General features: G+C 49.5%; 6 protein-coding genes across 6 annotated transcripts; 2 read left to right on the forward strand and 4 right to left on the reverse strand.

Moving 5' to 3' along the window:
• Positions 1-362: 362 nt before the first annotated feature.
• Positions 363-4,424, reverse strand: midA (putative cell wall protein). Its single transcript, XM_077804417.1, has 5 exons — positions 4,331-4,424; positions 4,218-4,253; positions 4,134-4,151; positions 3,959-4,073; positions 363-3,890 (listed from the first exon to the last, which is right to left on the reverse strand). The coding sequence occupies exon 5, from the start codon at positions 1,735-1,737 to the stop codon at positions 934-936; it is 804 nt and encodes a 267-aa protein (XP_077659922.1). The 5' UTR covers positions 1,738-3,890; positions 3,959-4,073; positions 4,134-4,151; positions 4,218-4,253; positions 4,331-4,424; the 3' UTR covers positions 363-933.
• A 113-nt stretch (positions 4,425-4,537) lies between these two features.
• ptpB (tyrosine protein phosphatase PTP1) lies at positions 4,538-7,068 on the forward strand (the record flags this gene model as incomplete). The annotated part of the gene is made up of 3 exons (XM_749429.2): positions 4,538-5,837; positions 5,942-6,207; positions 6,268-7,068. The coding sequence occupies exons 1-3, from the start codon at positions 5,666-5,668 to the stop codon at positions 7,066-7,068; spliced, it is 1,239 nt and encodes a 412-aa protein (XP_754522.1). The 5' UTR covers positions 4,538-5,665.
• A 790-nt stretch (positions 7,069-7,858) lies between these two features.
• Positions 7,859-8,598, reverse strand: AFUA_3G10980 (VanZ family protein; the record flags this gene model as incomplete). The annotated part of the gene is made up of 2 exons (XM_749428.1): positions 7,859-8,475; positions 8,574-8,598. The coding sequence occupies 2 exons, from the start codon at positions 8,596-8,598 to the stop codon at positions 7,859-7,861; spliced, it is 642 nt and encodes a 213-aa protein (XP_754521.1).
• Positions 8,599-9,243: 645 nt separating this feature from the next.
• On the forward strand, positions 9,244-13,742 carry AFUA_3G11000 (SAGA histone acetyltransferase complex subunit SPT7; the record flags this gene model as incomplete). The annotated part of the gene is made up of 4 exons (XM_749426.2): positions 9,244-10,327; positions 10,397-11,529; positions 11,582-12,261; positions 12,319-13,742. The coding sequence occupies 4 exons, from the start codon at positions 9,244-9,246 to the stop codon at positions 12,959-12,961; spliced, it is 3,540 nt and encodes a 1,179-aa protein (XP_754519.1). The 3' UTR covers positions 12,962-13,742.
• Positions 13,743-14,238: 496 nt separating this feature from the next.
• AFUA_3G11010 (putative eukaryotic translation initiation factor eIF-2C4) lies at positions 14,239-17,232 on the reverse strand (the record flags this gene model as incomplete). Its single annotated transcript, XM_749425.1, has 5 exons — positions 14,239-14,435; positions 14,510-16,346; positions 16,402-16,550; positions 16,609-16,799; positions 16,853-17,232. 5 exons carry the CDS (start codon positions 17,230-17,232, stop codon positions 14,239-14,241), a joined length of 2,754 nt encoding a protein of 917 aa, XP_754518.1.
• Positions 17,233-19,366: 2,134 nt separating this feature from the next.
• On the reverse strand, positions 19,367-23,668 carry rna14 (cleavage polyadenylation factor subunit RNA14). The gene is made up of 4 exons (XM_749424.2): positions 22,478-23,668; positions 21,991-22,422; positions 20,928-21,930; positions 19,367-20,876 (listed from the first exon to the last, which is right to left on the reverse strand). The coding sequence occupies exons 1-4, from the start codon at positions 23,375-23,377 to the stop codon at positions 20,122-20,124; spliced, it is 3,090 nt and encodes a 1,029-aa protein (XP_754517.1). The 5' UTR covers positions 23,378-23,668; the 3' UTR covers positions 19,367-20,121.
• Positions 23,669-23,676: the final 8 nt, after the last annotated feature.

The following is a 23,676-nucleotide window of genomic DNA, read 5'->3' on the forward strand; positions in this document are numbered from 1 at the left end:
CTTGATGACACAGTTCCGCCTTGGTTCTGGTCGCGCGTGGATATCAATGCTGTGGGTGTGCTACAATCCCTGGATAGGCGCAGTGGCCGAATTGATCGTGGCTATTGAGCTTACATTGTTTTGCAGATGATAACTAACTGATTAGGAAATTTGTTGTTTGATTGAGTGCCTGAGACGATGAGTAACCCATGCACGGAAGCTGAAGCGGGGAAAAGGAGCGGTTGTTTCAGGACTCGACCCTGTCTAAAGTTGCTGTGGGATACCTCCGTAGCTACTTGGAAAAGACTGAACTCAATGCATCAAAGTCAATCTAACAACCTGGACTCCTGGCGAAGGTACGAAGTAACCTAGACATCATGATCTGGCTTGTTGTGATCCTTACTGAACCTGCTAATTTCAATTGCGTGGACACATTCGCAACTGTGCTCAAATCTCTGCTCAACGCGGCCTACCAAGTACCCCAGTAATACGGTTGGTGATAGATTTGAGTGTGATTTGGCTATTTTCCGTCTTGAATTAAAACGTACATACATGACAAAATTTTGGCCAAATGGCCATGCAATGATAGCCATTTTGAAAGAAGGAGAGACGGCGACGGTAAGACGAACCACTGCACTCCTGTACAAAATCGAGTTGTTCGAAAGGGGGAATCAGAAAAACCATCGTGAGAACAGCTGAGCTGCAGAAAGGAGCGTAATTTTCAAAGGAAGGACGGACAGTCTATCGCGTGCTAGAGGCATGATGCAAGAAAAAATATGATCGCAGATGGCGAGGACGCAGTCAAAATGAAAGAAAGAAAAAGGAACAAAAATGCTTCCCACTCATAAGCGCCAAATGAAGAAAAAAAAAGACGTGCGTATACTCATACAGATGTACAACCTTGAAAGGAGGGTACCAAGGAACTGTCATCAGCTAAAGTGGCCTAAACGACCCCTAGAAGTTGGACGCAGCGTTAACAGGACCAGGGTTGTGGTATTGGTCAAGTGTACTTCTGAATGGTGTACTGCCAGCTCCAGGGCTTGGGGCCTTCTCTCGAGCGCCGCTACCGACAGCTGTGCCACTCATGAGATCGGCAGCCTCATCGTTGTCGGCTGCAGCACGTCTTCTGGCACGGATCCTCCACATGACTACAGCAATAGCACCGATGATGATGGCACCACCAACACCCACCACGACACCGATAATGATCTTCTTCTGAGAAGAAGAGAGACCAGAGCTGGAGTTCTTGTCGGTTGAGCCGTTCAAGCTAGGAGAATCCGTCGAGCTGCTGCCTTGTGGAGAAGTGGTGGTGTACGTGGTCGGAACAGGTGTTCCACTGATCGTGTGAGTCGTGGTGATCGTCTTGACCACATCACTCGTACTGGAAGGCTTGGTTCCGCTGGTCTCAGTTGCCGACGTACCATCAGAGGTGGTGGTAGGCGCTGGAGTATCGTCTTTGGAAGTTGTGGACGATGTGGTTGGGGTAGGCGCAGGGTTATCGGTCTTAGAGGTGGTCGATGTAGTATCGGTTGATGTTGTTGTTGTTGTTGTCGACTTTGTACTCTCGGAACTAGTAGTAGAAGTGGTCTCCTTGGACTCAGTCGATGATGTTGTTGAGGTCGTCGAAGAATCCGTGGCGGTCGACACTGGGAGGCCAGAGGTGACGGCAGCTATGCCAGTAGCTCCCTGGCTCTGGCCAGCCGTAACGGCCACGAGGGACAGAGAGTAGAGGAAGAACGAGAGACGGGCGACTCGCATGATGGGTGAGTTGTGAGGTGTGACCGAGAGGTGACTTGGTCGAAGATGTTGAACTCTTTACCGAGATGTTGACCGGTAGTATATGAGATGACTCGGTTCAATACAGGGCTGTGTTGAGTCTGCTGAATGAGGTGATTCAAATAAGTGAGACCTCTCTGGCGCGTGAAGTGCAGGTGTTTCAAGTCAGGAGAGGCACACAGTGACAGAGGGGTTAACGAATGACCAGATTCGAGGAGGCACGATGTGCAGGAAGCGAGCGTAAGGGAGGCGGGATAGAAAGGAAAAAGACTGGAGGAAGAGGAAAGGGTTGGAAAGTCAGAAGGTAGGAAAATCATCCAAGACAAAAACCGTCGCCAATTGGTAATGGTACCCAAGGGACAGTTGTACTGCCAGTCCGGAGGTCTCAGATTTGGCCTTACCCGGTACCACGTTACCGTACCACCATACCATCTCTGGAAAAGCCTAAACACCCGTGCCGGGATTAAATGTACGGAGTAATGACTAGCGCTGCAACTAAGAGTCAGCTGGCCAATAGCCACAATGCAGCTGAGACAGTCTAGACCATGCTCCTCCAATGGGCATGCACAAAAAGAATTTTAGCTGGAGCCAAGGACGCCTGACCTTTGAACTTTCAGTTTGGTTGACATTTCTCGACCTGACTTTTTGACTGATTGGGGAGTCCTGTGTAAAATGGTAGTTGGTCTATGTGGTAGGTATTCTCCATCGAATCGTCCAGCTATTGGCCTTCCTTGAATATGCAGCCGACCTGAATAATAAACTGTGTTATCCACCTTCTAACTACGTAGTTAGTTTACTAACTAAGCTCAACATGCTTATTCATCAATGCTGCTATTTTAAGGCACCCACTTAATGAGCCTTTACCATACCTTACGCACTGCCAGCGCCCCAGCCCTTCTTGGGAGTCCTAATACCCACCAGCCAGTTAAAAGAGCTTCAGCATCTTTAGATGAGCTGTCTCCTCGGATCATGCGCCATTAATATTAGCTAAGCACAACAAAAGATTGTTATGAGTCTCATTGAGTAATCGTTCCATTCTCTACAGATGGTTACGAAGTACTGAGGAATGGATTATATGGAATATATCTTTCATGAAGGCATCGTCATGACTTCCCTTTATGGCAGTCATCGATGAGGCTATCTTACGTGTGCCGGACATGCCGAGGACGTATGCAAATACACGTATGTCATGGGACACAGCATGATCGTCGTTGTTTCAGAGTAATCACCCTATGCTTTATGCGTCAGGGAGTCTCCCAGCTTGTATATCACTAAGATCCAAGGAAAGTAGGATATATAAAATAAAGCTGAGAGAAGCACATACTTAGAACGTATGACAGCCTAGCTTCGCTTCCAAAAGCCGAGTAGTTTGATCAAGCATGAGATGCCCTTATTACCGAAAAGCCTGGCATGAAACATGCAAAGTCGAAACAGCGCAAATAATGGTTCGTCGCCGCACACATCGGCGCCTTCGAAATTCGTACTAACATGACTGTATGTGTTTTGATATTTCGAAGATGTATGCATAAATGTGCTCACGTGTGCCTCCTGCAGGTACAAGACTCGGACGGTCATTATTTACATGAGATCCATCATCTCGCGCCATGGTTCAGTGGTAGTGGCCGAGATGGCCGAGACGCACGTTGTGCTCAAGGGTGTGACTATCGATGTGTCACATTTGAGGGCTTCGGTGGCATTGGATATGTTTCAGTTAACCCTTAATCGCACGTTGAAGCAATCAACATAAGCAGAAGTATTTATTTATATATGCTCCGAACTTCAAAGCCTAGCCAAACAGTCCATAAAAATCGGCTGGGCAAAGCGGATGAAGCAAGACGTTCTTCTTCGGATGGAATGAGGGTTGCAGTTCACGGTGCGAGGAAATCTGCAGCCCAATCTTTATCCGGTTTAGACAATGCTCAACGGTATAGACAGTTTATCGCAAATGAGGCGGCGGAAGCCAAAGCAGAGAGAGCGATGGATGGGTATCATTGAAGGTTATCACAACTCAATATCGTACAGTGAGACATCTAGAATCTGGTAAAGTCGGGTTCATAGTTTATTCGGCGGCTTCCCTTTGAGCTGATCTTTGATTTCTTCTTTAAAGTATTCGAAAAACTGTTTGAGGCCGGGACCTATGGGCAAAGCCGTCAGCACATTTAATTCAGCTAAATGATTGTTTCTGGAGCAGTATCTCGCATACCATTCTTTTCAAGCTTGGTACCTCCCATTTCCTCGGGAGGTACCCCGTACCTGAGGTGTTGAACCTTTTGGTGGACTCTTCCGACCATTCTGTGAAATGTTGGACTGGCCAGCAGCTATAGTCAACAGGTCAGCTTTTGCAAATCCTGTTTGAAATGCCTTGAAGCTAAACATACCCGTGCAGTTAACCAAACCTAATACAAACGCTAGTCAAAAGCTGGCCATCGAGACTTTGGTCTGTCACATGGGGTGCTACGTACCTCCAGGGTTCGAAGCCAGAAAAGCTTGAAAACCATCTGTGGGCGGACGATAGTTAATTTTCGAAGCTTATAGAAGATAGTTTCAGGTGATCTGAAGCGCCTGCAAAACCCACCAAAAGCACCCCTAAGCTCTGAGTTTAGAGCATAGAGTAAAAGTAGTAGCCAGATTTGGTGTGTGATGGCTGGAAGATGGGAACGAAGAAAAAGAGGCTCTGCGGTGTGCTCTTGTGTGCGTTTTAGCCTTTTGTGGCGTGTTTGACATCTCGACCAGTCAGAAGCGGGGATTTGCTGTTCCAATGATCTTCTCGTTCTCCATGGAAGGAAACAGAGTTTCGCCTCCAGATCAAGATATTCTGGATACACATCTTGATATTGAGAAGTGAGAACAGTAGGATAGTATTGTAGAGGTCTGGATGATCATGTTACTTTGTTGTTTTGGTAGTATACTGTCCCTCCTACTTCTTCTTTGCAGGTCTTTAAAAACCTCTGAGCTCGTTCTACAGATACTTACGTTGTCTTTCTCCCTCTCCTACTATATGTGTTTTCTCCCTCTTTATGTGATATCAGCATCCCTTGTTAAAGATTACATCACTTGAGACAACTTAACAGTACCATCATAGCCTCTTGTTCTTGAAAGCTGAACAGTCGCGTTTAACACTATCAGATGATCCTGTCCCTCTTCTACTCCCTTTGTTCCTTCTTCTCCCAACAACTACTCTCCTTATATGCTACTTTCTTGTGAATATATAATGATCGACAGCTTCCTGGCCACATTCTAATCAACTCTTCATTATTCTTGCAGGTGCGGGGAGACCAAGATTGATCGCGTTTCGTGAGGGGCTCCAATAATCTCCCTTCAGTATCTCTTTCATATTTCGTAATTTATCTCTGGATTTTTTTCCCCCACATTCTGTACCTCTGGTACCATCGACCTTAACGGCCCTTAATTGTGCCTAGTATTGGCGTTTCGAAGGGAAAATCTTCGCTGCCTTCGTTACCTCCTGCCTCAACGTAGGAGAAACCGGTCGAGATTACCCCGTTACTTCCTCATTTTGCGGACCTTAACGGTGGCCTCGCGACCGACCCGGTTCTATACGAATAATCATCCTTCCCTAGATATTAACCGACAGCAAACTGTTACTGTGAGACCTGAAAACCTGGCCAAGAAAATCACGACCAGGGGCAGCTGCCACAGCTGTCCCGATCTGTCCACGCTACAGATATCATCCCTGCCACACCCTGACCCCTCCAACGGCACGAGCGACGACCCATCGGACGGCAACGCAGGGCACATTATCACAGCACCACCCTCCCGCTCCCAGTCTCCAGATACTCTCAGTTCCCGCAGCAGCACCCGAAAGCTTGCTTCAACTCGAAAGCGGGTCTCGAAGAAGGCGCGCGGCGTCCTAGGCAAGGTTCGAGCCTTCCAAAGGATCGCTGCGGCCAAGATGGCGCATCCCGCCATCAAAATCGATACGAGTGTCCAGGCGACTAAGCGTGCTCTACCGGAAGATACCGAAGGTGGTTTCGATGTGGTATCCGGTTCCGAGTTAGATGATCCCGGTCTGGACACTGGTGATAATGAACTCGTTCCCCCATTTCTGTGCCAGTCTGCCATTGGTTAGTATGCGCCCGTCCGATGACAACTTTGGTTGCCGATCGCTGAGCAAGACGTTATTGTCCTGAAGTGTTGCAGAGTCACTGACGCTTCATTGTTATCCTAGAGATACACCAGAAATTTGAGGAACTTGAATGGCTACAACGGGCGCGCTTCGCCGAGGGGATGCTGTCGAATGACCCCGCCCACCGTTGGGCTTTGGAGGCGGATCCTGAGGTCAGAGCTCGAAATCGATATGTGAACGTGCAGGCATGGGCAAACTCGCGCATCCATCTCAGGGTGCCGGAAGGCGAATGCGATTTCATCAATGCATCGCCCATCGTCCTTACTGATTCAGTGTCTCAGGAGGAGAGGAGTTACATTGCAACACAGGTATGTGACCATCCTTGTGCTATGGCGGGCCTATTGACCCACTAATTCTTGTGTGTGAAGGGACCGAAAGTAGGCCACTTTGCTCATTTCTGGCACATGGTTTTCCATGAAAGCAAGGATGTGGCTGTCATCGTCATGCTCACGCAGACGGTCGAGTCGGGCCGCGAGAAGTGTGCGCAATACTTTCCCCTAGACCACGACCGGCCTTCCATGATTTTGCGGCACGACGAGGACGACCCTTTCGAACACAACGAGGAGTATGAAGAAGCGAATGACAACGTAATGGGTGAAGTCACTCTATTGGAATCGAGCTTTGACCAAAACTCTCGCTCTGAGGTCCGCAAACTGCGACTCACATTGGCCAACGAGTCAAAGATCGTCTGGCATTTCCTTTTTGCTGGCTGGGCGGATTACTCTAAGCCAGAAGGCGAGGACCGCGAAGCGCTGCTTCACTTAATTGAGCTCTCCGCGTCCAAATGTTCATCGGATAACCCACGGATCGTGCATTGCAGCGCTGGTGTTGGTCGCACGGGCACTTTCATCGCATTAGACCATCTTTTGCGGGAACTGGAATCGGGGCAGCTGCTCAAGGTGACCGACTCGCAAACCGATCCCGTTTTTGAAACGGTCAACCGAATGCGAGAACAGCGGATGATGATGGTATATAATGAAATGCAACTACAGTTCATCTATGAAGTGCTCCGCGAGCAGGTGGACCTTAAACTTGGGAAGAGGACGAGCAATGCCGGGCGGAGATTAGACGAGAGATCTGCGAAGATGGCCAAGTTATCGAACAGCTCCGAGTATCTACCTTCCCATAAACCTGAGTTGGAGCCCGTCAATGATGGTCCCTCGCCATGAGAAGCTGGCCTGGAACACCAGGAAATTCGAGCATGGATGAAGCACTCCGATTACACATACCCACGTTTCGATTCTGCGTACATACCCTTTACCTTCAGATAACTCCATCTGTCTTACGTTGACGACTCATCATGAATTTTTCCCTGGCCTGCATTGCGTCTATTCGTCACTATCGCACATTATCGCATACCGGAGCATGTTTGACTACTCCGTTCATTACTGACCCCCGTGCGTTTGCTCGTCGTCTCAATGTCGTTCTTCTCCCTAGTCGGAACTTCCCACAAATAGAATTGGTGTAACATAAACTTTCTGAATATGGTTACGAGGAATATAATATCCAATGTATGTTTCTTCAGAGTCAATAGATCGATTGGAAGTCTGTCCTCGAGTAGCGAAGGGTAGGTTAGACTTGCGGAAACACATGGTCATGTAGACCCCGATTCATCTGAAAGATCCCGTTCAGCAAGACAAAAAATTGTTTGATAGGTTCTCGCTGAGTACATGCGACGCCATGAGCTCCAAGCAGAATTTCCCAAAGCAGAGGGTGGTATATAGGCACGAGAAAGCGTCACCCCAGAGATTCAGACATGGCCATAAATATCATAAACAAGGATTTTTTTTTATCACGAAGGCGGTCGTTAAAGTAGGTGGAGGAATATAGACATGACAAAGGTTGGACTCATCAGCGATGAGGGACCTGTAAATGCACACGTTGGTAGTGTTTCTTCTAATCTTGCCCAGAGCACAGGCAAGACCTTACGACTCAAAAAAATACAAGCCGCAAGCCGAATTAATCAATCCGTTTCGCACCCTCGCTGTTAACAGGCGAGACCTTAGACTCAGGACCTCGCCCCGGAGCAGCAGAAGCAGAATACTCATCCGCCCCCTCCTCTGTATCCCAGGTATCCACCGCATTCTCATCCCAATTGTCGACCTCCTGCTCCAGGGACATCACGCCTGATTCCTGCGGTCCGAGGCCACTCTCCGAACCGCCCGCACCGCCCAGCTCGATGTCATCCCCGCGCTCGTCGCTGAGCGCCCCGAAGCGCGCCTTACGCCGCCGCTCCAGCATCCGCCGGTGGTACCAGCTGCACAGGCCGACTGCGCCGAGGCTGCCGACGAGGTTGGCGAGGATGTCGAAGGGGTCGAATGGGCGGTCGTTGGGGAGAATGGCCTGGACGATCTCGGAGCCGATGCCGAGGGCGAGGGTGCAGATGAGCAGGGTCAATTGCAGAGAACGGCGGCGGGTGGTATCCGGGATCCAGTAGAAGACGAGGGAGAGGAAGAAGAATGTGACGACGTGGAGGAATTTGTCGTTTGGCTGGAGGTTTGATGGGATCGAGGAGGAGGTGCTATGAGGGAGCAGGCCGATGTAGGCAGCGAGGATGAGGAGGAAGAGAAAGGCACCTGTATTATGTCGTTAGTTAGGTCGTTTGTGCTGCATTGTCCGGAAAGAGTAAGTGATGCCTAAAGCTATGGGTGCAACACTTGACTTTCGAACTTACCTGCGAAGGGGTAGCGGATTCGCATGATGAAAGGACAACTGAGGTGGCTAAGAAGCTCGAAGCTATTTCTTGGGGAATTTGTCGACAATTTGATGAATGAAGGAAACGGGGATGTCTCGCTGCTGCTGGGTCTACTGATTGATTACTGGCGACGTTCCGGGCTCGTCATGTGCTGCTGCATCTGGATGGGTTGCTGCATTATTTGTCCTGAGGCACAAGGAATGGAGAAATAGCATCACTCGAGGTTGACAATAGAACAGCAGATACAGTTGACAGAAGCCATACCGACAAACGTATTCGTCCTATTGTCCTTTTTCTTTTCTACAAGTAAAGCAATCGAGTTATTGTTCGTGATGATCGTCTGCTGCCCTCGAACTGCGCAATTGGTCTGAAACTGCGGCAGCCTTTCCGCCTTCACGTTCGACCTCACCTCATCCGTTCGCGCAGAGATCCTCATACAGAAGTGTCCATCTTCGTCATCAATTTTCAACCCCCGCGCCATCGGTTTTGGACCGGGAAGGATCTTCCTGCGACTTTTCTCGATTGGACCTTTCTCTCTATGTCTTTTTTTCCCCGTCAACCCCCGCTGTTCTTTCCCTACTGGCCCTGTTCCTAAACGTGGAGAAACGAGCCCCCTCGCCCGCCCCAGAACCGGGGTTTTGGAGCGAGCATGTCGCTCGGTCACCACCACACCTGGCAGCCACCGGGACATCTTCGGCACGCCGATGATCCCAATGACTTACGGTCTGTCAATGGCTACTCTAAATCTTTTCCCGGGCTCAAGACGCTGCAAATGCGCTCCTCTGCCGGGGCCGATGGCGGTCACGCAGGTACTTTGATATCGGAGTCTGATACTGCGGCCGACGAAGATCCACGCATTGCCACCTTTCGCGATTTGTATAAGCGCAGCGAGGCGAAAATAAACGCCTTGTTCGCGAAGAAACATCCCGCGGAAGAGAACCTCGGTGCTGCTGACGCCGAGACGGAGGAACCCGAGTCCCAAATCAACCGCGCCTGCGAACCGGTGTCGCTCCCCGTCGCGCCTAAGAAACCGGCGAGAAAATTGGATGATGATGACTATGACGAATACGACGATGATGAGGAGGAGGAGACTGAGGCTCCCACTCCGCCCAAATCCAAGACATCGGCTTTGTCCCATGAACCTAGTGGCGTCCAGTCTCCGAAGCATCGTCCAAGTATAGCTGCATCGGTTGCGGCCGATAATATGAAGGAAGTGAAGAAGGAGACGCTTGAGGACATCCGGAAGAAGTTGGAGGAGGATAAGAAAGCCACCGAGGAAGCTGCGCGGAGAAGTTTCCACACCATGTTCCACACGTTGGAGAACGACAGGGATGCTATGCTGGACCAACAGCGTCTGGAAGAATCCGAGAGGCAAGTAGAAGCTGAAATGTCCAGTCAAGCCAATGCTGGCAGCACCAATGCGAATGCGAGCACAGACGGTTACGGCTCCCTGAGTAATGCCAACTTGGGCGCTTCGAGTCTGACCTTGAAGAACCTCATTGCGAGGATCGATATGAAGCGCAACATGGTCCAAGCGTCGGATGCCGAACTTCGAAGCTTGATGAGCGAAGTCCGCAAGAATCGAAGCAAATGGGCCAGTGAAGACAAGATTGGTCAGGAGGAGCTCTACGAAGCTGCTGAGAAGGTGTTGAGCGAGCTTAAAGCTATGACAGAGCACTCATCGGCTTTCCTGACTCGTGTCAATAAGCGAGATGCGCCGGATTATTATACCAGTAAGGAACCACCCTCTCCTTTGCACGCGTTCCTGCAGTAGTATGAAGTATACTGATCTCCTTTCGCAGTCATCAAACACCCTATGGATCTGGGGACAATGACAAAGAAGCTCAAGGCGCTTCAGTACAAATCGAAACAGGAGTTTGTCGATGACCTCAACCTCATCTGGTCCAACTGTTTCAAGTACAACACGAATCCAGAGCATTTCCTGCGCAAGCACGCCATGTACATGAAGAAGGAGACCGAAAAGCTGGTTCCCCTCATACCGGATATCGTCATCAGAGATCGCGCTGAAGTCGAGGCAGAGGAGCGTAGGATGCAGCTTGCGGAGCTTGACGGCGCCGAGGAAAGTGACGACGAACCTATAATGTCGTCGAGAGGCAGGAAAGCACCCGGGAAGTCGGCCGCTAAGAAGGGCACCGCTCCGGCTCGGGATACTCCAAGCGCATCGGAACCTCCAGCTTCTCAGCCGCCCGCGCCTGTACGCTCGGACTCCGATGTTGCCATGGAGGGAGCACCGAATGGATTTGCGACCCCGCCTCCAAGGACCCAAACACCTTCTGACCCTGCCGGCTCCGGAACGGGACTGCAGGGTGTTCACAGCGACTCGATGGAGATCGACGGTTTACCAACTCCAAACAATGCACTGAGCGCTCTAAACACACCAGGCATAGAAATTGAGGATCCTGAATACAAAGTCTGGAAGCAGGTCACAAAGAAGGACCGAGCAGTCATTGCTGCGGAGCGCCATCGTCTCTTCAAGGGTGACAAGCTCAACTCGGACGAACCGGCCTTGCTCAGGACAAAGCATGGGATGAGAAGATGGTTGAGAAACCAGAAACAGAGCATCGCAGAAGGTGATCACACCCGCGATGCAAACTCGCAGGCCATGGAGGCGGATGCTGCTGGTGAGACCTTGGCCGAGGGCATTGAAGGTGACGAGGAGAGAGTCATTCCCGATTACTACGACGTCATGTCTGGTGTTCCTGATCTCCCCGAACAGTTGCTGTGGAGGGAAGATGCCGATGGCAATGTCGTTGATGCATCAGAGGAGTTTCTGAGGATTTTGCCAAAGGGGCTATTTATTCAGCCGGATAGCAAGCTTTCTCGGAAGATGGATGCAAATATGCGACAAATGCAAGAAACTCGAAAGATCTGCTCGAAGATTGGGATTGTTAAGCAGATGCAACTGCAATCTCAGGTAAGTCCCGATCCTTCGCTTGGTAACTAGGAAGCCCCTGATCTGTCTTTAGATGTATCAAAATCAATTCCAGAAGTACAATCCGGAACCCTTTGTCGAGGCAGATGTCCCTCCCCATGTCATGAATGACGAGGGGCCAGTTGTGGCGCCTTGGGTCTGCAAAGCCGCTTTGCAACGCTCAGTCGCCAAGATTTTTTATCATACCGGGTTTGAGGAGTATCAGCCGTCGGCTCTGGACGTGGTCACCGATATTGCTTCGGATTTTTTCTTGAAGATCGGCGAGACCATGAAATCATATATCGAAGCTCCGAAAGTCCCACCAACTGAAACCTCGTCCTCGACTTCACAATGGAAGCGGGCCTATACTGAACCGGAGATTGTCTTACACACTCTCTCCTCAGTTGGAACAGACGTGGAATCCCTCGAGTCCTACATCAAGGATGATGTCGAACGACTTGGAACGAAATTGGCGACTGTGCATGAGCGCATGCGGTCCCTGCTTTCGGAACTCTTGCGTCCTGCCCTTGCGGACGGCGGTGAAGATGGCTCGAAGGCATTTGCAGATGGAAGTGAGCAGTTCATCGGCGGTGATTTCGCTGAGGACATCGACGAAGACTTTTTCGGATTCAAGGAGTTGGGGCTGGATAGAGAATTTGGCCTGGCAACGCTCAGCGTTCCCCTTCATCTTCTTCAAAACAGGATGTATAATGCCGCTCAGGCCCAGAACCCAAGGTATGTCACTTTTCTGTATACATTGACAGCGGAACACTGGAGCTAATCTTCTAAAAGCGCTGCTCAAGCCATCACGCTCTTCCCACCTCCACCTCCCTACCCGCGTGTCACGTCAGAATCAGTGTCCAAGCAGATCGGTCTGGTGCAGGAATTCTTCCGTGCCAAGCTACAGGCAAGCAACGACGAGCCCCTTGTAGAAGATCTCGAGCTCCCGCCCAAGCAGAGACCAATGGCTGCGCGCCCCCGCCTTCCAGCATCTGGCAAAATCCCTCCCCCTTCTGGCCAACAGGGCCTTACTACCAGTCCACAGAAAAGACCACACCCGCCGTCCGCCCCCGGGCAGTCAGCTTTTCCCAGACCATCTTTCTCGGAGCCTAGCAAGAAAAAGGTCAAGAAGAATAGCGGGTCAGCAGGCATCCCAGGATCTACTGCCGAGGGCGACGAAGCTGCAATGGGTATGGACGGGGCGCTACCTACTGATCCGGCCATGAAGAATCTGAAGGCCGAGGATGCAGCAGGAGATGAGACTGCGGTTTCGACAACCGAAGTCAGTGCTAAGAATGGGGTTGACAGCTCTGCTCTGTCGGATGCCGTCGGTGGTGAGAGCAGTGCTCCCACCAACACCGCAAATCCCGACCAGAGCAACAATAACGACAGTATTGTACCCTTGACGAATGGGGTTGCGGGCGATGCGTCATGATTTATGACTGTGATGCCGGACCGATTTGACCTTCGTTGAGGATATTCAGGTGCTTTCGGGCGCCTTGGAGGAGACTTCTTGTGTATTGTAACTTTATCATTACTACGTACTATCTTTATACCTGGCCTTTCTTTCTCAACATTGTTTTCTTACCCTTTTCCTCATTTTTCAATGATTCGTCCCTTTGAGTACCTGCGCCCTCTTGAGCATATATAAACGCCCTGAACCTTTTCTTCGCAACTAGACCAGACAGCAGACGCCTCAATCCACTTGCACTGCTGTTGCTTCCCTTGTCTTAACCTAACGAATTTAGATCATGAACACTGTCGACCCAAGCAACAGAACATATACGCGAGCGTCAGTGGTATACACCTCAGTTTCGCTTCTCCCCTCCATCCCATCTTCCCAATTCCGTAACGATCACTCGAGACTCGCATGGACCTGAACACCAGCGTCAACTCTATGTCCTCCGACACGCTTCTTCTGATCAACACGGCTCCGCTGTGCATTGTTCTTCCTTTTTACTCTCTTTCTCTTCCTCTTTCTGTTTGCTTACCCAGCTTTTGTTCTGGTTTATTGGCTTGTTGTATTGATTCTTGACAGTCATAATTTATTCGATCGGTCTGAAGTATTGCTCTTCCCTCCTTTTATGAGTACTGTCTACGTCCATGATTGTATCTCTTGTTTTAAGTATGATCGTCTACAAAGTCGCCGGATGGGTGCAAAGGTATATGGTGTATTATTCGAAAGAGAAGACATAAATGCACCTCTTCAACCATTACAATATCCTAAGTCCGTATGCCCTCTGTCTCAGCATAACTTGAACCCATTCTGCCGAAGCTGTAGGAGATTGTCGCATCAGCCAGGCTGATAAGCAAGTAAGGGAATTTATCAAGCAAACTACGCGCACTTTCTTACAAAGAGGCCATTATACGAATACCTAGAGAAGCCTTACGAAGCTGAGCTATGCCCAAGGTAATATGGCTTCTAAACTACGGTTGTTAAGGCCATTGTATCAGGTGTAAAACAATAAACGATTCCCAATTGGTTATGAAGTATTCTGGCTTGCAACCGCCATCTCGCCAGGTCCATCCGTCTCGCTAAGGTGAGTCAGTCGGTCCCAACTGGATCAGCTATCACTGGCCTGAATTCCAGGAGTAACTCCATAGCTAATAATCGCAAAACTAAATCAGAAAAGCACAAAGTTGCAACGCTGGAACCATCCAAGCAAGTTGTCAGATCTGGCTGAGAACGAGTCGTGACTGCTGTGCCAATCTTCAGATGTACCACATTCCGAAAGGCAGACGGTTGGAGGTACCATGAATGGGCAGGAGACGGGGATCGACGGGGCGGTCCTTCGGCTTGGGGTTCGTCATCTTCACCTCAGGACCACTCTGAGGACCAGAGCTAGCCGGGACATCCTCATGGTGACGTGCTCGAGTCGCAATGAGATGAGCATAGTAGACAGCGGGGACTATAATATGTGATACGTTAGCAAAGTCATTGTCATGCAAGCAAGAGAGAAGCGAGCAAGTCGGAGCGACATACAAAGAGACACTGAAGTTGTGGAGCGCATGTATTGGTAACAGTGATCGTAGATCATATTCTCAAGCTCTTGGGCCTTGTGCTTGATCTGGTCCAGAATCACATGGTAGTGAACAGGGCGAGAAGTTCCCTGGAGCGCGATGTGTGAGTAAAGGAGGAAGTCCCAGTCATGAGGACTAGTAACATCTCTAGTAATCAGAGTGCCAGGAAGGGGGTTGCCATTGCGATCTGCGGAGTTGCGGTCTCCAGGACGGGGGAAGGCACGCAGGTGATGACGTTTATTCGCGACGATGACGGTGAATTTCCCCTTGAACTGATCTTGGGTCAGCTTCATGAAGATGGCCTTTATATCAAAGACCTCCTGCTGAAGGACCTGTTCGAATTGTCCGGTGGAGACTCCATCTCGGAAGTAGTAGACATGCTCCGGCGCTCTGCCTTCTCCAACAGTGGCCATCCACTCGCGAATCAGAGGAGTCAATATAACCTCAATGTTGGAAGTAGCAATGATTTCAAGGCGATCCCCATTCGCCTCGCAGGCTCCCCAGTAGCGGCCACCGAAAGTGTCCATGCAGACAGACATTGCCGCCATGGAAGGCGACCAGACGCCCAGAGAAGGGTGAGTCACATCGGCACCGATGATCATGGAGCGAGGACGCAAAGTTGCATCAGTAACCTTGGGTACAGCACGAGCAGTGGTGCCACCCAGCTTGGCATTGACCTTCATTAAGACATTAGAAGCGTACTGAGGGTTAAGCTTGACGCAGTGACCGGACTGTAAGACTTGAGACGGCACACCCCAGCGGCAGTCGCAAGACTTCTTGATCCGCGTGTAGGTAAAGGAGTTCTTGTCCGGAACAATGATCAAAAGAAGCTGGGGATCTTTCTGAAAACGTTGACCAGTCGTGTTGTAGAGACGCTTAATAGCTTCGCCAATGTCCTCACGAAGCTCAAGGATGTGGGGCCTGTTTTTGATCATACCACCATGACCGGCGTATGTCTTCATGAGCAAGTCACAGAACTGCTGAACCTGGGTTTGGTTGATAGCGTTGCGCTTTCCAGGGAAGAAGCCCACACCCCATGCTTCCAGAGGCCTCTTGTTTGGCTGGTAGAATTTCTTGCCACGGAGATCCCAACGACCATTGGTGCCAGGAGACAGGCGCTGGTTTCCGCCAAACTGAATGTCGGGGCTGGGCAAGAGACGAGCCTTGGTGCGAATCATGTTGTTGTCAATTGCAAGGCCGAAAGTGTTGAGAACTGGGTCTTTTGCATGGTCAAGCATAGCCTTTGACTTATGGATGGAATTAAGACGGTCTGCGGGACGGGATGCAGCATACTTGATCATAGCTGAGGTCTGATACTCATTCAGCTTCCATGGGTAGCGGTGGAGTCCATGGATGGTCAAGACTTCCATAGGATAGACGACGCCTTTCTTGGTCATCTCAACCATAGGAAGCTCCCAGTAGTTCAAGGTGAGATTATACTTCCTCTTGAAGTAAGCCTCCACGCTCATCTTTTGGGTCTTCCCGGTGGCTTTGTCCTTGATTTCAATAGTGTACTGGCGTGCGTTGGCATTTAGCAGGCCCTTGACAATGAAATCAACACCAAGGCAAGGACAGCCTTTGTAATGCGGCTGGACCCCGAGCTTGCGAAGGCGACGATGAACTTCATAAAAGCCAGTTGACTCAGTGACACCACCATGACCGTCGGCAACAGGCTTAAGAAGGTGCATCAGGTGCTGGTGGTCCCGGCAATCGAGAATCGCCATAGCGGCGCCCATGAATGAGGTCCGCGCCCAGAAGCAGGAGTTGGACACATCGACATTAACAATGAGACCACGGCCCTAATGCAACGATTAGTCAAGATGTTGATTAGCTCAACGAGAAAGGCTGGCTTACCAATGCAGGACGAATCGCCTGGTAGACACCCTTGAAGGCAAGGACGCCGTTTCCGAGATCTTGATTTTCTCCATTGGGGTCAAAGAAAGAGCGGCGAATGGCAAGGAACTTGCCGCTCGGATGCTCGCGAAGGACATGATCAAGGAAGTCTGTGACTATTAGTCACTGAATTGAACAAGCTGAAGCTCAACCAAACGGTGGACTTACTCAAAGCCTCAAGGACCGCCTCCGACATAGAGGTCCGCCCAGTAAGCCAGGAGTTCAGAACAGCCAAGTTGACAGTCTTCGTGGGACGAACAGTCAACCGGAAAGTGTTGCTCGCCTTACCAGCAGGCCGGCCCTGTTCCATATCAAGGTCGACAACGACGTTCAAACCGGTGGGGTAGTTATTCATGGACCTGTGTATGTTACTCAGTGATTGCTCAAGGGACAGGTTGGTGTTAGCACATACCAGGCAAGCTTCTGACCATCAAAGACGATCTGCTTCAGGGCGGCCTTGCGGGCATTGCAATTCCAAACCTTCTTGATGACAGCATTCTTCTCAACGCCGTTTCCGATTTGAACCTTTGGCTTGTTAAAAGGTGCTGCTCCAGTGATTGCCTTCGTTCGATACCAGGAAATACTTACATCATACTGGTAGACGTTACGAGTAGGGAATTTGGTGATGGGATAAGCGTTCATAAGAACTTCGATCTCCTTTCCAGTCTGATTGTGGTTGGGACGGGCAACGGTCTCGACCGGAACAGAGTACTTGGCAACCTCGTCAGCATTCTGGATACGAAGATGGCGAAGGCCGCCTTCAAGTTTGTTTGTGTACTCGAAGTCCTCCATGATGATGGTAATAAAATGAAGCAAGTGTTGTGATTAAAGAAAGCGGGCGAGATAGTGCAGTGAGTCAAAGACAATAGTCTGCGTTTGCATAAGAGGAAAAGAAGAAGGCAGAGCAGGGGAGGAGAAGGGGATTTTATAACTTTGCCGTCGCCATGAGAGGAAGCTAACATAGTATAGACGATGTGAATCTGAAAAAGAAAAGGACCTAAAGATTGAATATCGGCTTCCTACATCAATGGGAAGCTTATAGCCGGTGAATTGATACAATGGATGCATTGGCCGTTTGATAGACAAGAAGTGTGAATGGGCAGAGCTTGAAGTAGACAGCAAAGGAAGACCATGTAAAAAACATCAATTGCATGAGGTGGTAGTGAATGAAAAGAATGGGCGAGTGAAGAAGATAGGGGAAACAGGCTATTAAAGGACAACAGCAATAGGTAATTGCATCAGCGTCCTGTGGACAATAGGATTGTTTTCACAGATATGACCCAGCGGAAACGCAAACGCCAATGGTAGAGGAATCGTTTTTGTCTTTTTGCAAGATCCAACTCGAGAATCGACTTACCAGGTGGTTGATTTGGAATGCACCCATTGTCAAGTCAATATTCTTGCACATGTCCGTGATGAACTTTGGACGATCCAAAGCAGGATCCCCAATGGAACCGCGTCCTGGTGCGGACATTGTTGCTACTTTTCAGTTATTTCGCTAAGAGCCGTTTGCTTTCTGTTTCTTACCCGATTGTTAGACTGACTCGGATACAGATCCGAACCGCAGGATCGAACGGAGAGGATAGCTGGACATTTGAAAAACAGAAGAACACCAACCATGCACGCAGGTTGTCTCGACGGACAGCCTATGCTACAGAAAAAGGCCAGGACTGAATCTCAGCCTACCGCGTCTTTGAGAAACAGAGGGGAGAATTGTCCGTGGATACGCGAAAGTGGCTCCGATGCTACTGATGCAGGTCGGCTATTGCGTATTGGGGTACGTACCTGAATAGACCGGGTGGACAGAGCAAGCCGCAAAGTCAAAAGAGAGTCGGCTTGAAGACGATCTTGTTGAGAACAGGGGACAAAGGGGATGATCGGCGTATTTCCGGCAGCCACGTCAGTGTAATGAGTAATCTGGTCAAGTAGCAGTGTGCGAATGAGGAAGATGACAATGTGGGAGGGGCAAAGACAAGGGAGAAGGTAGACGGATGTTTCAAGGAAGGCGACAAGTAGGATGTGGAAACAGCGCAGCAGAGAAAGAGCAAGACGAGTAGGGGAGGTATGAATGGTATGGAAGAGGAAGGAAGGACGAGGGAGAGGAGAGAAAAAGGATGCTTAGATATGCAGGAGGGAGGCACTGGCTTGTGACGCGATAGCTGGGTAATCTGAAAGTGAGCGAGCCGGAGCAAGAAGATGAAGGTTAATGTGAGAAAGATGGCGAAGTGGGAGAGATGGAGATGCTGATCGAAGATGACAGGTATCAAGGCAATATGTGAGATGATATGTGAGGTGATATGTAAGGCAGCAGATAGGTAAGAGGTGAGCAGAGAGAGGAGGACGAAGTGTTCAGAGGGTTTTTGTTGACGACGTGCTCACTAGGAGAGGAAGACACACGTTCTGGTCTGTTTGAAGGGTTTGTTGATGTGTTATCGTCAGGGGTAACAGCACCTGGTGAAATTGGGCAGGTTCTAGTGAGGTGCTGGTGAGGTGCTGATGGTGGTGGTAGTAGTGCAATGAGAGGGCTTTGAACAAAAGCAGTGAGTTGAGGTCGATATGATAAGAATGAAAGGCAAGATGTAAGTATATGATCATAGGGAAATGGAGAGATGTGGTTTCTGGAAGAGATAGAGAACAGAATGAAACACATCTGCTATTTCTCCACAGCGACTTCAAAATGCTCTTTTGTTTTGTGCTGCTAGTCAATGCCTGTTCAGAATGTCCCCATTATACGATACGAGTCTTAGTTTATGGCCCTTAGACGCCCCTTTCTCTTTATATACCTACAAAGCCTCGGAGCGTCCTGAACTCGTTGCAGAGCATCCCGAAAGTGTGGTTTGATATGTCATACGGGAGATGGGAATCTTGAGGCATTCTCTGCACAAGTCTAACAAACTTTATCGAAGACAGATCGAGTCAAGGCTGAAGCTTACAGGAAGTGGACAGGGTCATGCCTTCTGTAGAATACAGGCCTCCAGAGACAAAAGGAGGCGCAGTTGGGGAATATGGTTTGCGATGTTACGATGGAGGGATATCCGAGGCCATTCCGTACAACAAGAGTCGCTGATTCCTAATTCACACGGAAGACAGGCGGAGTAAGGGCACAGGCTAAGATGGTTCAGCCAACCGAGTAGATTGATGTAGAAACATGGAGGAATGAACCTGAAGGACTAATTGTGTATAAGGAGAAACAGAGCAGTATGATTTAGCAATTTAGCATTATGGTATTGACATTGACCGTCGGGAAGAGACGAACACAACTTTGTAACCCTGAGTCTCGATTGAGGGCTGATGCGAGCACCTGAAAAAAGGGATCATCTGATCATTGAGAACACCATGTGCCATTAATAATACCTTAGGATGTCATGTCTTCAACAACTGTACAATCCAAACCTGATCCGAGGTTGCAATCAACCAAGATAAAGGCCAAAAACTCTCGGCTGCCAAAAATGATTCATATGAGGTTTGTGGTCGAGGCTATAACGACGTCTCATCAAAAAAAATTCGAGGGAAATATGTGGATACAGTAGATTTGGGTGCAAAGATTTCACTTAAGGCGAGGGTTCGAAATCAGAAGCTGTCTCCAAGACTCTTCCATCTTGAAGGGGGAACAACCAAGAAGACGACTACTACCGGTACATCCCTGGAAGATCAATGCTGTTAGATATCCAAACAGAGCGACTAGTAGACAGCTCGAACGGAAAGAGAAGGAGAAGCCTTACCGGAAAATGGCTGCATTGGTGTTTGTGTAGTCCCGAGGCCCCGAGCCGACTGCGGAAGAGGAATCTGGGAAATGGAGCTCGGCATCTCGATTCTACGAATGAGATCAACTAATTTCTCAGGGGAGAATCTACCGGCCGTGTACGCGGAGGCTGGAGGGATGATGCTCAGGAGATGAACAATATCGCGAGGTAACGGAGCTGGTGAGCCTTGAGATCTGAATTGCGATCCAGTCTGGACATTGCTGAGTTGTGATCGCTTCTGCTGGTCCAGTTGTCGCCGCTGAGAGGTCTTTAAAGGTGATTCAGCCCTCACAAACTTGCGGGGCCGGTTGTAGTCGTCGTCAAAGTCCTCCAGTGGTCTTTTAGGAGAGTCTGTGACCGAGCCTGGGTATCTCGGCGTGGGGGTACCATGGCGGGACATCGGTTGCTCTGATGTAGGGAAAACTGCCTTGGGCCGCATTTGAGACGGCGATATAATCGGCCGAACAGCGGTCGGGTCGAAAGTAGGAGCCGAGTAACGGTGAGCAAATTGTTCCAATGTAGGATCTTCAGGAAACAATTCACGCATCCGATTTTCGAGGTTGATCACCTGAACCAGATCGCCGTATCTGGACTCGTACTCATGAAGAAATGCAAATATTGGCTTGGTCTTATGAACGTTATCAGGGTTAGACGCCAACTTCCTGACCGTCATCTCGAACACTGCTCTCGCATCTGGGAGACGGTTAAGAATCGGATTCCATTAGGGGCACTGCAGTAACTTACTGATAATGTCGTTGATATCGATCAAATGCTTCAAATATTCGAGTGCAAAATTCTCATCATCCGGGAAGAGCTTAGCACCACGCTCAAAGATCTTTGTGGCCGCAGGGTCCTTATAGCAGTGGTACTCGATGAGGGCGCTGGCAATGTAGACGTCGCTAGTAATGCGCCCTCTCTTGCGCGCATCGGCGAACACTTGTCGGGAGCCAGGCGTCTCCCCTGGTTTTCCTTTGCCCTGGATGCGACGCATGGCACGCATGAGGGCAATCCAGGCGAAAGAGATTGTCTTAGAAAGAATGCCGATTTGTATGGCGTGTGCTTTGCGAACAGCATCGATCTGCGCGTTTTTGACTGATTCTCTTGCTTTTGACTCACTTTGATCGTCATCGTCGTCATCAGTTTTGGCAGGTGGATTGTCGGCGTTCATCTTTGCAAAAGTCTCTTCAAGGCGTGCAACGTCTTGAGCTTCTCTCGTACGTGCTTTCGCAATTAAATCGTACAAAGCATCAAGTAGTTTATCGTAGGGTTCCCGAACCTTCGCACCTCGTTTGATGGGATCTTGCTCAGACTCCGATGTAATTTCCAGTCGGTCCGCACGCTTAAAGGCAAGAAGACAACTTTCAGGATTAGCTTCCATGCCCTGCTTGAGGAATTCATTTCCTTCACTTTCCAGATCATTCAGAAAGCAGAACTCGGCCGCATCAAACCACATCTCTGGCAAAAACCTCAGGGCCATGAGAGCTTGTTTGTAGACATAAACAACGCGGCCCTTGAAAGCGGCAGGATCCTCTTCTTTCAACACAAGTGGATCTCCCTTTTCCCACTTGATCCAACGCTTCCAAATATCGACCTGTTGAGTAAATTCAATATCACCATCAGAACCCGGCACAGGGGGCAATCTAGGCAACGTTGTGCGGATTAAATCCCTTGTGATATTTTGCAGCTCGGTATATGAGCTTCGAGCGGTCATATACGCTGGTGACTGCTCTTGAAGGAATTTACGACCCTATAATGGCGGGGAAGATATCAGAAAATGGAGAATCTTCACGGTATGGCTCGAACTTACTGTAAGTTTATTCAGACCCATCTCGAACTGATCATACTCTTTCCAGAGAGTATTGACAGCTTGAGTTGGAACGCAAATAGCTTTCTGATATGCCTTCCGTAACAGGTCCATCTTCTGTTGGTCTTGCCAACCAGACCCACCAACATTGCCTGGCCCCGACTTAATGAACTGAACGTAGTCTGACCAGATTGAACCCGAATCCTTGTCTACGCCGATGTGCTGAAACGCCAACTCGTAAGCGGATGAGATAATCCTCCTCGCTTGCCCAGTTGTGTCCGTCGTCAATGGATTGCGCCTGCGGACGTAATCCAGGTATACCGACCACAGCTGGACATCCGGGATAGTTAAAAGAGTTCGATTGAAGATTTGCTCAAGCCGATAAAGATCGTTGAGTTCGGACTCCATTTTCGCATACGCTACCCATTGTTCGGCCTGAGGATCAGTCAGCTTTCTCCCATTGGTGCTGAGGTGACTTTAGCGTACTCACAGCAAAGGGGAAAACCTTCAAAAACCGTTCAAAAACATCACGCGCGCTGTCAAATCTATTGCGACTTCTGTGTTCATTGATCAATTCGAGCCAGGCAGGAATGTCGCCACGAGGATCCTCTTGGATCCGGTCTTCCAAGATGCCGACTCGATCGTGAGGCAAGCGACCTTTCGAGGTCGAAGGAGAATCTGGCGTAGGAGTAGCGGTCGCGCTGTCTTGCACATTTCCGGACTGTAAAGCATGTGAGTTGTACAAACTCTGTCCAGCGGCAACAGCCACATCGCTTTTAGGGGCAACAGCAGGGGCAGGAGAGTAAGAGTTATGGGAAACATTGTTCAGGCTGGCGGACTGTTGCGCAGCATCATCCAGGGATACATCAGGGGTAGAAGAAGCTTCATTTTCATTTCCTGAAACGGACTGCTGAGGCACATTCGTAGCAACAGTATTCATGTCCTCAACACCAAGTACAGCAGGGGGCTCATAGTCAGCATCACCCGCATCGTCCTCGTCTTCATCCTCAACCACGAATCCTCCGATTGTCCTAGTCTTCGGCTGCACAGATGTACCAGACGTTGGTACCATAGTGGAAGTCCGAGACTCATCTCGTGGGGGTGTCTGAGAGGGATAGGATGCACCATCCGGTTGACTAGGATCATGATCTGGTTGAACAGAGTTTTGCTCAGTAGGGTTTGGCTCTGGAGAGGCACTGGAAGAAACATTTTCACTTTGCTTGAGATCTGTCATGGAGGAAGAATATTGGTCTTGGAGTGTTTTTGAAGGATCATAATCATCTGAATCTGAACTATCTGCACCATGCTCTTCAACAGCTTTATAGTCCACAGATTCCGCATTCATAGTCTGAGCCTGGAAAAAGGCTTTCTCAGCATCTTCTTCAGCCATGACAGGTTACGAAGATCTCAACGCGACAAGACAAAATGGCTGCAAACGAATGGCCTGGTCCAGTAGTGTGCGATGAGTAAGTTGATCCAGAATATCTGTGGCCGTCGCTCACTTACATTAAATGAGGAAATCTGATGTAATTGACCAGGAAGAAATTCAAGGACAACACCTGGAAATGCAAATGAGAGAGACCAGCGTCTGCTGACAAAAAAGGAACCGAAATGTGCAGGACAAAGGAACTCCCGCATGGGGCTGCTGGAGGTGGCTGTCGCGCTGAGCTATTAGCAGAAGCTGCAGAT

Source organism: Aspergillus fumigatus, chromosome 3, assembly GCF_000002655.1.
Source record: "Aspergillus fumigatus Af293 chromosome 3, whole genome shotgun sequence".
NCBI lineage: Eukaryota > Fungi > Ascomycota > Eurotiomycetes > Eurotiales > Aspergillaceae > Aspergillus > Aspergillus fumigatus.